This window comes from Brienomyrus brachyistius, chromosome 20 (genome assembly GCF_023856365.1).
Source record: "Brienomyrus brachyistius isolate T26 chromosome 20, BBRACH_0.4, whole genome shotgun sequence".
Lineage (NCBI taxonomy): Eukaryota > Metazoa > Chordata > Actinopteri > Osteoglossiformes > Mormyridae > Brienomyrus > Brienomyrus brachyistius.
Window position 1 is genome coordinate 15,730,464 of NC_064552.1, and position 18,707 is coordinate 15,749,170.

The window sequence follows — 18,707 nt, forward strand, 5'->3', positions numbered from 1 at the left end:
AGCTGCTTCTCCTGGTCAGAGAAGCCTGATAAGCTACACGGGGCACGAGGTAGCAGTTCACCCTGAGCAGGATACTAGTGTGTCGCAGGGTTCACGGTCAGTCAGACACTTTAAGATGCCAATTAACCCGACTGCCTTTGTCTGATACTGTCTTTGGACTGCCCACAAGGGGGAGCCCTACACTCACATAGCAGAACTGGGATTCAGCACTGGACATGTGAGCCAGCATGCTACCCTAGATTATTACATATGTAAATACAGTAGTTCGTTATATAGTGTTGGAGAAAGCGCTACGCTTTGCACTCCAACTCTGCACACAGGACCAAACTATATGTTGGAGAAAGCGCCAAAGCTTTACATTCCAAATCATATATGTGTTGGAGAAAGCGCCAAAGCTTTACACTCCAACTCTGCATACACTATGAATTACGAGACAACACACTTTAAAGTTTTACTTGCGCAAGGGTATCCACACTCTCTGCAGTGCGAGCTACAAAGAGTGGTTCCCCTTGGCTCCTTTATTTATAGTGCGAGACAAACAATTTACATATGCATTTTTTTCCGTATTTCGCAATGGTTTATGAAACTCGCGATCTTTATTAATAATTTGTGAAACTAATAGGTGTTAGCTAGCTGGAAAGAGGAAGAATAGCTTGTTCCAGTACATGACAGGAAGCATGGTAAACATAGAGACACAGATATTTGGTTATACAGAATGATAAAGTAGTTAATTTCACTCCAACATATAGCAATTAAGATTGATTGATTGTTAATTAGCGAGCGTTTCCCGAAACCGTTCAGAACTAAAGTAATATGTAAGTAAGCTGCTTCCAATCAGTACCAATTAGCCACAGCAGACTTAAACCTGGCAGAAGCCCCTGCTCAGTGTGAGGTATTGTCCAGTTGTTAATGAGGCAAACTGAATGTTTTAACGCTCGTCCTGCCCGATCTTCACGCTCGTCCTGCCCGATCTTCACGCTCGTCCTGCCCGATCTTCACGCTCGTCCTGCCCGATCTTCACGCTCGTCCTGCCCGATCTTCACGCTCGTCCTGCCCGATCTTCACGCTCGTCCTGCCCGATCTTCACGCTCGTCCTGCCCGATCTTCACGCTCGTCCTGCCCGATCTTCACGCTCGTCCTGCCCGATCTTCACGCTCGTCCTGCCCGATCTTCACGCTCGTCCTGCCCAAACCCCATCTAGCCCTTCCTCTCCAACCTCGTCCATCTGATGGTCTCCTCGTGTGCCCCATCTGCATCCACGGATCCATCTGATCTCCCAGGATGCTGAAAATTTGGTCCCACACTATTGACGACGACTCTGTATTCTGACTTCATCTTTGGTTGCCGTGTTCCTTCCTTCATGGTCCTGGCCCTCCTCACACACGACTATGATTCTGCCTGCTCTTACTTGCTTGTCTGTCTCACTGCTGCAATAAAGCTAGCCTTGCTAGCTAGCCTTCTGATCTGGGTGTGTTCATTGCACTAAAGAACACACACTGCTGTAGAATGTGTTATGAGAGAGATGAGATTCTAGTGCCTACACAAGTCCTTGGAAGCTCTAAGATTTTCCCCTAAATGCAGCTGTGCTGTTCTTGTTATGTGAAATATGCTGCACAACATTCCAGTAATTACTTTATTCAAATATATTTTTGACCACCTCCTCAATAAGTTGTTTTAAGGCTTCTTTTGAGAACTGTCATTTACTTTTTCTACTGCTGCTTGTCATTGCACATTTTTTTTACAGGGAAGCAACATCACATTTTGATTCTATTTTTATATTTTCAACAAATACCTCAGTTTATGTTGCCCTTAATTATGATTGCATTTGTATGTTTACATGCATTTTCTAATTAGTTTACATTTTTTTTTACATTAGCATGCATCTGGTGTAACAATCATACCACATTTCACCTTTGAAATACGTGGGATTGATGTTCCTGTTATCAACAGGCTGTGCTTTTCTCACGTGGAGGCTGGAGAGGAGCCAACAAAATACTACTTTGGAAACGCACATAGACCTCACCCATTCTTTACTTATGATGTTCATTATCTTGTGAGTCATTCTCTAAAAGAAATCACTTTCCGGAACACATCCAGGGGCAGTTTAAGGAAAGCTTGTCTGCCTCAGTTCACTGAGAATGACTCTCAGCCAAAGTGCCACTCCAGAGTGCTCTATGGTCACTGCAGCTTCAGAAGCTCCTCTGACGCATGTGTTCAGCTCTGGAGGGGACTGCTGCCCCGCGGAGGGAGGGAGGATCGATCAGGAAGAAGCAGGGGAGCAGAGCCGAGGGTGAGGATGACTCCTAAAATGGCCAGTCACTGATATTAGGAGGCATTTATGGAAGCAAATCTGTCTCATCACAGTTTGAATTTTATATGCCACTGAAATTCTACCATTGAATATTTATGCATTGGAAATATGCATCAGATTTTTTTTTCTTCAAATTTTTTATTATGCAGTTTCGCTGCTATTTTTCCATGTTCACAAATTCACGATAAAACAAATTCAGCGTTTAAAGATACAAATTACAAAAAAACTCAAGTTTCAAAAAACCGAATCTGTGGCTGCGTTTGACTTCATGCAGCCGCTTACAGCGCTGGCTTAAAGCAATGTATTCTGTTGTTTTACTTCACTACTACGAAAGGTATTGCTGGTAAATTAATAATAAAATTACTTTGTAGACTATTCACTGATAAAATTGATAAAATCATCAAAGACCCTGTTTCACAAAAGTTATACAAAGATGCATGGATGAATTTAATAACTTGTTTTAATCAATCCAGTGAGACCTTTAGATGGATACACTGAGTCAGACAAAAAAAATCAGAAATAGTAATTAAAAGCCAGCAGGATTTTATTATGTATATCTGGCTGGTATTTGTTGGTGGTATTGCTATGATGTTCTGCTATATTCAGGTTTCAGTGTCGCCAACAATGAAAGATCATGATGGTGTGATATTTTACCCAGTTTAGCTGCAGTTGGCTGGTTCTCTGACCGCAGCGTATACAACTTCATCATCGCGGTTCTTCAGTTTACTGACATCACACCTGCAGCGTTTGTATTTAAATTCTTAAGTATAAACAGTCTGATGGGAACTTTTAGTTTTTAATTATAAAACATAAAATTGATCTTGGTATTTCTACATTCTGACCTACACAGTGTCACGTCCCGATCCTGCAGCTCCTCCTGTGTGCCACGCCCCCTCATTAACCTCGCGTGGAATACTGTTAATTACCAGCTGTATCTAGTCTTGTTTATTTGAGTGTATTTGTGTATTTAAGCGCTTCCCAGTTACTGTTTCCACAGTCTTGTCCTTGACGTCTGAATGTTGCTGGTGTTCCCTGTTTTCCGGATTATGGCTATCCCTAATAAATCCCGATTTTTACTTATATTCCTGGACTTCCGCACTTGTCTCCCTGCCGTGCCTCAGCATATGACGACACACAGATGCAATGAAATAAGAAAAATTCACACTCACTGCCTGCCTGGCTGTTTGGTGTTAAACTGCACAGAAGCATAACAGACGTCCTCCACCTGAGATGACACTTCCTGTCTCTGGCTCTTGGTCTGAAAAACAAAGTCTGTAATATTTGTATACTCGTTATCTCTTGGAATCTACAGATGGAGAGAGAAAAGGCGAGATTTTAATGTCCAACTAAAACAGACAATTTATATTTAATAATGTTGAAGTGAAAAAATTCACATTGGTGAATCGGACCCCCTGTGGTCAAATATCATATCTTATATAATCAGGGGGGAACATAACTGGTACCCAAGTATGCATTCACCTTTAAGAACGATACCTGCGACAATCGAGTGTTTATAAAGGGCAAATGTGTACTTATTTTATGTAGATTTGCGCTGCTATAGGAACAAAATATAACGTATTTTAATCTTTATATGCTAACTCAACTTCATTTGCGGTATACGGGTTAAAATGCAAGGTATTTTCTTGTCAAAGCAGCGCAAATGTGCATAAAATAAGTACGCATTTGTGCTTTTACAAACAATCGATTCTCACACGTATCGTTCTTAAAGGTGAATGCGTGCTTGCGTACCAGTAATGTGCACCCCTGTATATAATCATACATTGAACAAATAGTTTCATAAATTCATAATTCTCAGTGTCTTACTTGTGTTTCATCCCCTCTGTCAATCGCCACATTCAATGAATCTCTCTTCCTTCTGAGAGACACATCAGATAGACCTTATTAAGACATTTTTTGCATTCAAATTATATTCACCATGCCCCCCCCCCCTCCCCCCCATGATCTTTTTGGTCTCCTTGACAAGCAGCATGAAAACATAATAGAAACATGAGATAAAAATATCAGTGATATATCATGTGAGACGATACTGTAAACACACTTGGCGTCATCCAAACCAGCATAGTACATATATTTTATGCATTTATAGTCATTAAACTTCTTCTGTCATCTACTGGGCAACTCATGTTGTCTGTGGCTTTTCCAAAGTTCCCAAAAAATTGGCATTTAATTTCTGACGCCAACCCCGCAAAATATGCAAACGGTGTTGGGGAAATTCATAATGCAGAAGGGTCAACTGTACTTAAACAAATGAAATGAATTGCAAGAAATTGAGTATTTTTACATAAAAATGAAACATCTGAAAATAAGAAAATATGGACATATAATGAACCATAAAACAAACAAATCATATGCTAATTATTACAGCTAAAGTAACTAGTAATATTCTCACAGCCACTAGTGCCAGAGACTGGCATGGGGGGTTACCAGGGAGACATGGGGGCTATGCAGAGAAAAGGGAAAACAACAGGGACTGGACAGAGAATGGGGAGCTCTGGAGCTGGGAGGGCAGAGGGGTGCTTATTCCTGTGGGCAGCAGAGGGCATCTGTCATGCCCAGCCCTCGTGTGTGCCAAGCTCATGCCCAGCCCTCGTGTGTGCCAAGCTCATGCCCAGTCCTCGTGTGTGCCACGCTCATGCCCAGCCCTCGTGTGTGCCACGCCCCCCTGATCGACCACGTATGCTCCCCCAATTGTGCTCAGCTGTTTTCCATCAGTCTGCTGTGTTCTGTGTATTTAGTCCGCGTCTGAGTCCGTTTTCCCCAGGTCTGTCATTTATGTTGGTTCGTCGCCGTCTGCCCTGTTGTTCCCTTAATAAACCCCGTATCCTGCATCCTCACCTGCCAGCCTCATCCTTCCCTGCTTCCTACCTGTTCGCCAACCGGCGATTGTTACAGCCTGGGCTTCTGTTCATTATATTGGCTTTGATTATGTTAATGTAAGTGTTTCTTTTCAAGTTGATGCCATATGTGTGTTTTGAGCCGATGAGCTTTATGAACATGGAGAGGATGATAGGAATCCAGTTTCCTGTGTCTCCGGATAAACTGGAATATCATTCAATGAATAAATATTTGCAATACTTACCATTTTAAAATTACTTTATTTCAAATGAATTGTAAAACACTCACCTGATTATGAATATTATTATAGCTAAAACAGCCAGTAGTATTCCCAGCAGCAGTACCATTACTGTTATTGGATAACCTTTAGCTGAAAAGGCGTAAAAACATTACAAAAAGGAAATTAAAGAAAAATATTTGGTATAATGAAAAAGGTGGTAAAGCCAATTTGTGTGACTTTTTCTATTAATAGCCATTTTATTCTCTACCTTATTATCTCCAGTTATTCCTCTTAATTCTGTTTCAACTGGTATTTTCTACACATTTTTGAACATTTGAGACACAAACGCAGAAAATATATAAACAAAACAGTGAGAATCAGACTGTGGTGTTAATTTCCTGGATCAGACTAAATACTCACATTGTATGTGAAGTAGGATGGTATTAGACTCAGTCCCTCTGTATCCTTTTAATGCACAGGAATACTTTCCAGAGTGATTGAAGGAGACAGGATTGAAGTTAAGTGTGGACTGTGTGCCTGTGATTGACTGATTGTCCTTAAACCATGTGAATTCTGATTGGTTGAGAAAGCAGTTCTCTGTGCCACATGTCAGAGTCACAGAATCTCCTTCTGTCAATATCCCATATCCTCTAGAAGATGTCATCACTACCTTTAATTCTGAAATCATACAGTACATAGAAAAACAAGCAATAGGATTTTTATGCAGGTTCTTCTATAACAGGTTGTAAAGCCATGGCAAAGAGTAAAAATCCTAAAGCTATAAATAAATATTATTACTCAGAACTACATCTTATGCACTGCAGTGCAGTGAACTTCTATTTACTGTAATCTCCTTTCTGATACACACATTTTTCCCAGAGCTGATATTCTCTCCTGTTCATTAACGAGCATCATTAGCAGTTAGTGGCTCAGTCATGCATAATTTGTCTAAATGAAAACAGACATAGAATACAAATAGTTTGGTTATGCTATGTGATACAAAAAATAAGGTGAAACTGGAAAAAAGTACTGACTCACCAAAAACGTGCAGAGCTACTCCAGGCTGACCACACTGTTCACACCCATTAGCTGTAAAGCTGAATCGGTACACTCCAGCATCACTCTCTGTAATGTTGTTTATCATTAATGTACAGTTCTTCTCTTTATTTCCCAAGATCTTTGCTCTGTCTGCATACTGGGCACTAATGTGTATATGATTGCTGTTATAGACATGTGATTTTCCAGCACAGTCCTCAGTATTATGACTCCACATCATCGAATCCTCTTGGTATGACTTTGGATAATTATACTGGCATTGAATGACCACAGTCGATCCTCTCACTGCACACAGGCTTTTCTCTGGATAATCTATAGTCCATGCAGCATCTAGAATCCAAAAAAACATATTGAAAAGTTCCATTAATGTTGTTTCTGCTATTTTACTTAAGAATAAAATGCTATGTATTTTTTTTTTTTTTTTTTATTTTAACCAAAAAAAAATCCAGTTTATTTCCACAGTGATGGTAGGACAGATGAGTGAAGAGACTTCTTTATTAAAATGTACTTACCCATAACAATAAAGTTTACTTCTTTGGACACAGTCTGCTTTCTGGTTTTAGACCAGACCAGATTTAGACCAGATTAGCTGTTTTTAACTAGACTTACCATTGACTTTAAGAGTAACTCCAGGATGACCACTCCATTTTCCAGTTGTTTCATTAGTTGTAAACCTGAATCTATACTCTCCTGCATCTGTGCCTTTAATGTCCTTTATTTGTAATGTACCGTTCTTCACTTTGTCCCCCAAACACTCTGCTCTGCCTGCGTACTGAGCAGTAATGTTTTCATTATTACTGTGACAGATATATGAATAGTGTGTACACGTATTATGACACCACATGACTGTCTCCACTCTGAATGACTGTGGATAATGATATTCACAGGAAATGACCACAGTAGATCCTCTCATAGCACAGACTGCTTTCTCAGGATACCGTACAGCCCATTCACCAGTCATCACCCCTGGAAAACATCAATTACAAAAAAATAACAACAGTGTCAGTTTTTGAAACAGGGAACATTGGGAGCAACCACCAAAAAACGCATTTCTTGGTCAGATTCAGAAACACAGAAAATAAGTTTGAATTCATGACTATTAGACAGACAGGAGACTCAATTCATACTGTTCATGTTTTGTTAAACTGAATAATTACCTCTCCTATTATTTGCATCATTCACACTGCCATTAAAGAAGTATAACTATGGGCTCATTCTACATCAAATCAGCCAGAGGGTCACAGGTCACCCTCCGCATGCTCCAATACTAAACCTATGGAGAAATCCTTCATATTAGGGACATAACTCTAATAGTTTTGAAACTACAACCCTTTGAAAATGTAATTAACTTTATGCATTTTGCTGAACAAGCTTTTCAGTCCAACTTCCGACATTCATAGCTCCTTTGATGTGGTATATACAGCAAAAACAAAAAAAGTTGCTTAATTTCACTATTTTAAAATCATTTATGAAGGGCCAGTACATTCCTCATTGAAAATCACTGTGACGTTATTGTCGGACAGCCTTGTGGTGCAAAATAAATTGAGGTCCACTAAAGAGGTGGTGATGCTAAAGTTTTATTTTTCCTCCCAATAGGCATATATAACACAATAGGCATATAACACAAAAGCAAACTAAACTTGTCACGCCCAGCTCGTCCGAACCTCGTGTGTGCCACGCCCCCCTGATTATCCACGTGTGCTTCCCTGATCTTACCCAGCTGTGTCTAGTTATTTTGATCTGTCCTGTCTATTTGAGTCCAAGTCTTGCCTGTGTCCGGTGTCCGTCATTGATGTTCGTCGATGTCCTGTGCAATCCTGCGCCCTAATAAATCCCCGTTTTCCCGTATTCTGCTTGCCTGCCTGCTTCTTGCCCACTCTCCTGCACGTTCGATCGCCCGCTTTTAACGGCAATCGTGACAAAACTAAGTGAAGAAAATAATTTACACCAAACACAAACCAAAAGAAAATGGGTAAGAACCCAAAACCAGACGTAACCAACACATTACCTAGTCATTTAACTTGGTTAGCTTAACTTCCCAGCCAACTACATTTCCAAAAAACCCAGAGTTTGCAGCTCTAGGTGACACCTGCTGCCAAGAACTATAGCACTTCTCTTGTGTCAGATTTAATGGAGAAAATGTCCATGTTTGTTTTGGGCACATCACCAGTTAACAGAACTACGGTCATCTGGAAAATATGAACAAATCAAAAGTCTATGTAATGGACATCAGCTCCAATAAAGATATACATACCTAATATTACCCATCTTATTATACCAATAAGTTTACATCAAAGAGTCATTGTGTAATTTTGGGTATGTTTTATATCAACCAAAAAGTGAAGAAATCACTGTACTTTTTTGCAAAATAGTCAGGTTGTTTCTACAACATACCCCCACACTAATGAGTTTTGAAATATTTCAATGAAAGTGAACATTCAAATTTGTCAACTGTGTTACAGACAAAAGTTGAATACTAGAAGACATGAAATACTGCACATTTGATAAAACATGTGTTTGAAATTTCTTGAGTCTATTTGTCATGTTGAAATGTGTTGATTGATAGACTATTGGTACCAGGGACGGATTATGGGTTGTGTGGCCCCTGGGCAAAGCGTTCACGAGGGCCCCCCCCACCACCACCACCACCACCACCACAATTCAAGGGCCCTTGGCAGCCAAACGCCCTCCCTATAGGGTCAGGGGCCCTTGTAGGCAGGGGATCAAAGAATGTAGGTCCTCTAAAATAGACAAACGAAAATACATTGTTGATAAGCGTTGCAAATTGTTTTGGGCTAGGGGCCCCAAGGGCCCCCTGCACCCCAAGGGCCCCTGGGCAGCGGCCCTGCTGGCCCAGTCCGTAATCCGTCCCTGATTGGTACTGTAATAGGTGGCGGGGTTATGGATACCAAAGGACGGTTTAAGCTTACGCTGTGCCGTGGGTTTGATTGTCGTTCAATATATTATTTCTCTATAAGTATCTGTAATGATTTGATCGCTAATTGTTGAACTCTCCCTTCCCAGCATCATGTCTTGATTGCTAATTTGTGATCTAGAAACGGGTGCTTGGCTGGGATAGGTTGTGCTTTATTATAAACCAGAAGGGGTTGAGAGGAAGAGGAGGAGCCAACTGCGCACAGGGCGTGGGACGAGAGACCGGGGTACAAGCGCTCGTGAGCGGCTGCGGACAAGGCGGTGGATGAGGCTGCGGATGAGGCTGTGGATGAGCCTGTAGACGAGGCTACGGGTGTGCTTATACATTCGGAGGCCGAGGCATCGGTGATTGGACAGGCGGCAGCCGTGTCTTGCCAGCGGAGGAAAAGGTGTCAGCGGTCTGCAGAACAATACCAAGTTTTATCTATCTATCTGCGTGGGTTAGGGGAGGGGGAAGCCCCCCGCTTAGGGGTGTGTGTGAGGCTGCTATAACTATTCTCACCTGTCCCCTCTGGGGTCTAGGGGTAGGGAATACACTTTCACTGACTGGGGCATGGTCACACATTTCATTCAATATCATAAACTTAATTCATGGAAAATTATTTCTGATATATTTGTTTTGGCATTAAACTCATCTTAATCTTAGTATACTTTGTAAATATATCAGATTTATGTGAAGTTTGTAATTTGACATCAAAGTATAGACATTGCAAAATACAATTTGGAACACTTGCAGAAACATTATAAAAGTACATAGTAAGCAATGGTGGCAGTTTGTTTTGATCCCAAATACCTGATCACCGAAGTCTTGGCTACATGAAGATGACTAAATGGTGTAGTTGCAAAATTCAGTTTAATAAATAAATGAGAAAAACCGAAGTCATGTCACTATTTCTGGCTCCTTTCATTGAATATGTAGCAACTTTCATGTGTATGCATGAACCATTCACACCTGGCCACACACCCCCCCCCCCCTTTTTATGGTGCTAATGGGGATGTATCTGGATCGCGTTTCAGTGTTGCGTTGTTCATCAAATTATCATGCGAACGTGATTTGAATGTGTGGAAAGCCCCACAGCTAAACTACTTGAACAGAAGACACACGTTCCAATTATCTTTTGAGAAGCATGGCAAGACAGCATGAGACAAGGGGTTTTCTAGTTGCATTTTACAAATGCAATACTACTTAGATACTATATAGATATTGTATATAGTGTATAGTACTGTATATAGCAATTGTGCTGCACAATATAGATGTATTGAAATAGATTGACTGTTTTCATATCTAAACCCTGCTGATCATCCATTCATCCATTTTCCAAACCGCTTATCATACTGGGTCGCGGGGGGGGGGGTCCGGAGCTTATCCCAGAAGCAATGGGCACGAGGCAGGGAACAACCCAGGATAGGGGGCCAGCCCATCACAGGGCACACTCACACACCATTCACTCACACATGCATTCCTACGGGCAATTTAGTAACTCCAGTTAGCCTCAGCATGTTTTTTGGACTGTGAGGGGAAACCGGAGTACCCGGAGGAAACCCCACGACGACATGGGGAGAACATGCAAACTCCACACACATGTAACCCAGGCGGAGACTCGAACCCGGGTCCCAGAGGTGTGAGGCAACAGTGCTAACCACTGCACCTAGAGTTGATATTTGTAATTTATTTATAAAAATTCTTGTACTCTGTAATAACTGGAACCACATGTTCCGGTCTCATAGCTGAGATGAAGTTTATTTTCACTTTGACAGACTTATTAGTTTAAACTTCAAAAATACTTTTTACAGTTGCTTAAAAACATTGCATGTTTAATAGGTTTGCATAATTATTTTCTTTAAAAAAAAATCTGTTTGCAGAGATCAGAGAATTACTGCACTTCCACTTCCACTGTAAGATTTCACAGCTCTTTCAAAATGTCAAAGTGTCTTTATTTACATTTTACTTGGCATCCCGACAGTTTTGGAAATGGGATTTGTATTAAAATCCTTGTAAAAATCAACTGCTTAATTACAATATTTTAAATTTGTATTTGCAGTGATTTTTTGTTCTCTAAATACAAATTGAAAGGGAGATGCTGGTCCCTTTCCCCGGACTGTGATATGGCTACGTGGACTAAGCAGGTGGCTGGGAATCTGCCGCCTCTTCTGTTCTGGGTTTGAAGTGGGCTAGGGGCCAGTTTGGATGTTTTTATATTTTTGGGGTCTTTGATTCTGGTTCCCCTTAGTTATGTCCTTCTGATCATGTATTTCAGTTTTAGTCTTTGTTGGTAACTTTGATCCTCTTTACCCTGCTTGTATCTAGTTTTATTATTTTCTGTTTCTCTTATGTTCCCAGTATCTCCCAGGGCCCTATTTGTTACAGGAGCAAAGTGCAACACAAAATAGTCTCGCAAGTTTTATAACAGCACATGGCTCATGTTCATGCTGACTGTATCTTATGGGTTCACCATGCAGACAGATGAGATGATTTGGGACCAGCCAATATCCCTCTTCTCTTGACCTCATGAGCACCTACCACCAGGTTCCACTCACAGAGGCATTATAACATGTATTACGCCTGATGGATTATTCGGATTTCGGAGAATTCCATATGGATTGTGTTCCACACCAAGCGCATTCTTGAAACTGATGTTGATAGTCCTGAATGGCACCTGGAAGAGCACGATCATCACCTGCATGCTGTACTGGCGTCACTGGGAGAGCCGGTCTTCAGTTAAGCAAAGACATGTGCTGCTTTAAGCAGAACAGTTTGACATTTCTGAGACACAAAATTACTGTACATATCAGATGACAGACACATGCAAGTGATTCAGGAAGCTCCTGCTCTAACCAATGTCACTACTTTACACTCATTACTGGGACTTGTTACGATGAAGGCGTGAGCGCGGACCGGGAAATTGGGAAGCAGGAGCAGGGATACGGAAAATCAGGGAATATAGGCTTTTATTAGGAATCAATCCTAAATAGGGCATAGGAAAACACGAAACATCAATGACTAGACTGGGGAAACATACTCGAAGGACTGCAACATCCGACATGGAAGTGTGTAACCACCTCTGCTCCAAGTAAGACTTCAAAGGTTTACTGTGACTTAAAAAGAGGAGCATGCATTACAAAGATCACGGAGGGCAGTATTACTTGGGTAAAGAAACCATTTCACATACAGAAGGGACTTCCAAAATTCCATGAGCCTGTTAAGGTCAAGCCCAAGGTCAGACCTAGCATGTTTGTGCTGAAGGACGGGAAAATGTGGAATGCAAGCCACTTACCCTTGTGTCCGATTCACAGCACAGAGACAGATACTGAACCTGTTCCTGAGCCAGAACTGCAGGCTCATATTAAAACACCCAGACCAGCAAGACTAAAAAAAGAAATCTGTTTGACTGAAGGATTACGAGCAGGAAGATGTTGGACTATTGTAATACAGGGGTCTCAGATACATTATCGTTACGGTTTGCGTCCGGGAAAGCAGCACAGACGTCGTGAAGTCGGGTAAACGGGGATTTATTAGAAATTACAAAACCACAGGACTCAACGCAAGCACGAACGTCAATGACCAGACAGGGGTAAGACAGACACAGAAGCACTAAATACAAAGAATCAATTAACAACAATTAGACATAGCTGGGAACACTGGGATTTGACACAAGGTAAATGAGGGGGCGTGGCACACAGGAGGATCAGACGAGTAGGGCATGACACATTATGCAGGGAGTTGACGCGTTGCTATTTCTTTAAGTTGTTCGAATATGCAGATGTAACGCAGGAAATTGGTTTGTTAGTGATGATTATTTCTGGTACATATTTGGGGTTGCTGCTTATCATATTCAGCTGAGTTTAAACTTGTTCAAAGAGCTTATGCTACATACTGGTTAATGTATTGCGACAGCATGTGTGCCTGTTGATTGTTAATGCAGAGTTTGCTGATAATTGCGTGGTATGGGGAGTTTGCTTAACAAAGGGGGGACATGTTTTGTATTGTAATATTACTGCCTACCACTAGAGTGGGCTACTCGCTCAGATGACTAGGAGCATGTGATGGAGAGAAAAAGAAGAAAAAGAGAAAAGAAGCCAGAATAAAGAACAGGGTAAAGAAATAGTGTTCATGTCCGCTTATTTTTGGTTTCATTCTTATTTCCTGCACATAATGTTGCACATGTGCCCTTGGCTCCTCCTGTTTTGCATTCTGGCAGTGGTCTGCGTGCTCCGAGTACCTAAGCTCAGTCCCCTGTGGTCTTCCCCATTCTTATTGCCCTGTCCCACATCCTCGTGTTCCATGTCTGTCATAGTTCCCCTCTGGTGTATGATCCTGGCTCAGTCCTTTCTGACTTTGCCTCTTATTCCTGTCCTGATCCTGGCAGTATGTCGCGCACTGAAGTTCACACATAGAGAGGTGGGTACTGTCAGGAAGAATAAGAAACATGTTGGATTAACCACATAATAATTTATATTTGTTATTTTAGTTCCTGCCCTTCTGTTAGTTTTAGGGGAGTATGATTCCAGTTCAATTATGGGGGGGGGGGACGCAGACAGAAGAGGGGAGATAGTCTGCATACTGTATACGACTTCTCCAGTTAATAGAGAAGTTTATGGTGAGTTAATCCTCTCTCCAACTCATAGCAAATATTATCAGTTACAAATCCACCTCAAAGTAACCGAACCATTGTTCTTCTCTATACATAATAAGTCGTATCCAGACATGACTTGTGTGTTATTCCCCTGCAAGACAGGATATTGCTGTTTGCGTGGGTGTTTGACCCTTTATCTGTTGATTACCCTCACTAACCATTTTTTGTTAGGTTTACATGTTCAGTTTATTTTCGCATTATGTTCTTAACCTGTAGCATAATTGCACTATGTTCTTGAAAACACCTTCTTCCAGATACTGTTCACCTGTAAGTTAATTACTCCAATCTTTGATACTGGATAGAGTTTTTGTTCCTTGTTGGCTTTTAGCTTACGATTGATTTTTTTTTTTTACATTTCATAAAAAATATTGTGGCACCGGTGGGATTAGCATATTCCGGCATGCTCGTGGCCAATTCTAAATAGTCCCTTGTATTGTCGTGTTACTATTGTTATCCTCCTGTGGTTACGTGTGTGTTTGCCCGTGCCTTGTGTAAGCCCTGTCCAACCCTCGCATGTCTTTAGTGTAGTATAAAGTACGTACCATGTGTGAGCTTTACCTGTTCGGCGTCTCACCTCCCTGTGTTTTGCTAGTATGTTTGGTTCCGTTGCTCATTGGGGCCTGTGTGCAGTCCTTATAAGGACTGCATTAAAAGAGCTTGTTCTGCCCCACAATAAAGTCTCCTTCGTCATTCACTGCTCTTGCAATGCAATATTAAATATTTAATATTGAGAGATATACCATATATAAATGTACACATACCCACATTGCTGTGCAAAGCATGCCAATAACTGAATAATTGAATAGTTATGCTGACTGACCCCGCAGAGTCAATATGTAGAAATGTCTGTGCTAGAAAAAAAATAAAAATATCTACCGGACATTGCTCTCCAGATAACATCCCCTCTCCACATCTCCTATCAGTCCTTATGGGTTTGGAATTAAACCAATTTAATGGTAGTTGAAGCAATTCAGTGAGCAATTCAATTCTGAACAAAAGACGCTGACAAATACTCGATAGCTGATGTTCTTACCAGGTAAGACGATCACAACCAGTCCCCAGAAGTTCAGAGCGTCTCCAGCTCCCATCTCTGCTGCTCCAGCTGCTCTGAGCTCTTTATCACTCACTGTCTGCTCAGAGTTTGCAGAAGATACTTATGCATGTTGAGTAGAAATGGAATAAAAATAATAACACCCCCGCCCCTTGCTATCTCCAGGGTATTAATGTGAAGATGTTCATTTTAACTTCCTCTCCTATGAACCCATCTAAATTTAGCAACTTTGGTATCGCAGTGGACAGTCCAATGTTTCATCCCACTGCAGTGATTCCAGCTCCCACTCCGCCCTTGCATGTTTTACCAGAATTTACGAGGGTTTCCTTTGAGTGCTGTTCCTTCTCACATACAAATGCATGCTGATCTGATAACATATCTGTGACAGTAATCAGGTAACAAACATGAAAATGTATCTCTGCTGTTTCAAGACCCAAAAGGGATCGCAAAGAAGGTTATCATTCTGAATGAGCAGGTATGGGGATAAAAAAACTATCAGTTAAAAGTAATTATAATACAGACACTGTTGAGCCAAAGCATGTTCATTTTAACTTCCTTGATTTGATAAATGCTACCACAAGATATTTGTCCACTCCAATAACAAAATAATCAGTCAGGTTCATCCATGAATTTAACACACACACAAACAAATATATATATATATATATATATGTCACGCCTGGCTCGTCCGACCCTCGTGTGTGCCACGCCCCCTGATCATCCACGTGTGCTTCCCCAGTCATGCCCAGCTGTTTCCTGTTGTTTTCGGCTTGTCTTGCCCAGACTGGTCATTAATGTTAGTAATGTTAGTGGATGTCAGATTGTCGCCGTCTGCCCTACCTCTCCTGTTCCCTTAATAAACCCGCGTTTTCCCGAAGATCCTGCCTGCCTGCCTGGTCTTTCCCTGCTTCCTGCTTGCCCGTCCAACCCCATACCTGACAAAAAAAAAAAAAAAAAAAAAAAAATATATATATATATATATATATATATATATATATATATATATGTGTGTATATATATATATATATATATATATATATGTATATATATGTGTGTAAATACTGTTTATTGCATGGAATAATTATTAAATCCTGAAATTTGGTTTCACTATGATGGCATCTTTCAGGCCGAAATAACTTGTCAGCAATACTTACATGAGTTCTGCAGAAGCAAATGAGGCAGGAATGACTGGGTACTGACATGCAATTTAAGCTAAAAAGGGGAACCGATTCTGGTCTTCCTTCCAGTACAGTAGAGTATCAGACTCCTCTACAGTATATGTCACAAGCTGTGCAATATCATGATTTTCACATTTGTGGAGCATTGTGGATATGCTGGTTACCGGGAAATGGAAGTCAACCCCGAAAATCAAGTAGACCTTTCTTGTTGAAAGCACTGTTTATTGAACATTAGCAGTGGACTCCATGGTGTCAGAAGTAAAGCAGTGAGTCTGACATTGAGTTATATAGTTCTGTGCTTCCCCATGATGATGTTCTCCCTGCCTGACCCCTCCGATTTCTCCAAACCTGATGACAGAATCATGAGTAAATTTACCAGCGAAGACTTTTTTTTTGTGACCAAATTTTTATTAGAGATTTTTATAACAAAGAACAAAATGGAACAAAACAGAACATACTCCACCCCCACCCCACCCCCAATACACCCTGAGACAGCAGTTCAAATATAAGGAAACAAAAAACCAATAAAGGTCACCGGCACACTCAGCCACGGAGAGCACAGCTAAAAACTGAGGATAAAAGAAATAACACACTTATACCACTGAAAAATGTTAGAATTAGGAAAGTAAAAATCAAAACAAAAAACAAGGAATATGGCCTCAGGACATGACCTGCAACCAATCTTTGACCAGCTGAGAACCAGACCAGTTGTTAATCCGGGCTGCAGAGAGTTCCAGCAGAAGCAGATCAAGAAAGGTGGACTTCCAGACAGAAGGAATGGTACGATCAGGAGACTTCCAACGAGAGGCTAATAACAACTTGGCCACTAAGGAGGCAGACATCAGAAGCCTCTGCTGGAAGCGAGAGAGAGAGAGAGAGAAGAGAAGTCCAGGAGAAGAAGGACCATGGGAGACAGGGGGATGGGAGAGGAAAGAACTGAAGAGAGAGATCTGGCCACGTAATCCCAAAGAGCAGCCACTGGAGGACAGTCCCAGAACATATGGAGAAAGGTACCAGGGACCTGGAGGGGACAAAGATGACACAAGGGGTCAGGCTCTAAGCCCATGAGATGGCGTTTCCTGGGAGTGGGGTATAATCTGTGAACAAACTTAAATTGTGTTTGCTGGTGATTGGGATTTTTAGAACAATTTTTAATATTATGAAAAATAACACTCCAAGATAAGACGGGGGTGGGAGAGAGCTCCCCCTGCCAGACAGCAATTATGGGGAGAGGTTTATGAGAGGATTTGCGGAGGAGGGAATAGAGACTGGACACGGGCTTAGAAACAGGAGAAAGGGACAGAGCAAATCTGCACAGCGGGTGAAACGGAAGAGGTGAGGAAAAGGAGATATTACAGGCCCTAAGCATGGACCTCAGCTGGAGGTAGAAGAAATATGAAGAAGAGGGAAGATTAAATGTGACCTTAAGAGACTGGAACAATTTGAGACCCGAGCTATCAAAAATGTCACCCAGGGTGGAGATACCTGACTGAGACCACGGCGAGGAAGAGATGGGGCGGCCTCCAATGTTCAGGACAGGATTATGGAGCAACGGAACACTGGGGTGCCATTTTGGGAAGGGGCCCAACAATTTCTCAACCCTTCTCCATGTGCGAAGGGCCTGACAGATAATCGGACCGACTGAGGCAGAGATGGATTTGAATTTAACAGGGAGGAAAGGGAGCGAGGCTAGACGATGGGGGAGAACATATTCTGCTTCGATAGGAAGCCAGGCAGGGGGATGCTGGGGAGGACTGATCCAGCTCCAAACTGGCCTTAGAGTAAAAGCAAGGTGGTAAATTTCGAAGTCCGGTAGAGAGACGCCCCCATCCAACCGGTCACGGATTAGGGTAGAGTGTCTGACGGAGGGTCTCTTGCCATCCCAAAGAAAAGTAGAAATAGTAGACTTAACTGAGGCCCAGTACCCAGGTGGAGGGGAGAGGGGAAGCATGGAACTCATAAAATTAATTCTAGGGAGCACGTTCATCTTAATAACAGCCAGCCTAGCCCGAAATGAGAGGGGAAGAGAAGACCACGAGGAGATCGAGGCTTTAATGCCCTCGAGAGTGCGACGGAAGCCAGCAGCTGTGAGCTCTGCAACTGACGGGTAAATGTCCAACCCCAGGTATCTGAAAGACCCTGCCTGAGGAATAGAAGGAGGAAGTGAAGAGGAGCGGCAGGCAGGATTCAACGGAAGGAGAGAGGATTTTGCCCAGTTAATCCTATAGCCAGACAGGGATTCGTATGACTGAAACAGGTTAAGGACATGAGGGAGATCCACAGGAGCATTGCCGAGGTAAAGAAGCAGATCATCAGCATATAAAGAAACTGTCTGAGGGACACCTTTCACTAGGATGGGGGAAATAACATCTGAGTGACGGAGAGCGGCAGCCAGAGGCTCCAACGACAGATTAAAGAGTAGGGGGGAGAGGGGACAGCCGTGCCTGGCCCCCTGAAGAAGCCGAAA

At 41.9% G+C, this 18,707-nt stretch overlaps 1 protein-coding gene across 7 annotated transcripts; it reads right to left on the minus strand.

Annotated features, from left to right (window-relative positions):
• Positions 1-442: 442 nt before the first annotated feature.
• LOC125715424 (B-cell receptor CD22-like) lies at positions 443-15,659 on the minus strand. 7 transcript variants are annotated; one of them, XR_007384056.1, is made up of 9 exons: positions 15,045-15,658; positions 7,053-7,409; positions 6,426-6,773; positions 5,808-6,065; positions 5,456-5,537; positions 4,136-4,187; positions 3,481-3,583; positions 2,966-3,049; positions 443-2,233 (listed from the first exon to the last, which is right to left on the minus strand). XR_007384056.1 is itself a non-coding variant. In XM_048986920.1 (9 exons), the coding sequence occupies exons 1-8, from the start codon at positions 15,097-15,099 to the stop codon at positions 2,971-2,973; spliced, it is 1,368 nt and encodes a 455-aa protein (XP_048842877.1). In that variant the 5' UTR covers positions 15,100-15,659; the 3' UTR covers positions 443-2,233; positions 2,966-2,970. The 7 variants fall into 7 exon arrangements, 4 of the variants coding, with proteins under 4 accessions (XP_048842877.1, XP_048842876.1, XP_048842875.1 ...); XR_007384054.1 differs by having other exon boundaries at positions 443-2,303; positions 15,045-15,657; XR_007384055.1 differs by having other exon boundaries at positions 443-2,237; positions 2,965-3,049; positions 15,045-15,657.
• Between the last annotated feature and the right edge of the window lie 3,048 nt (positions 15,660-18,707).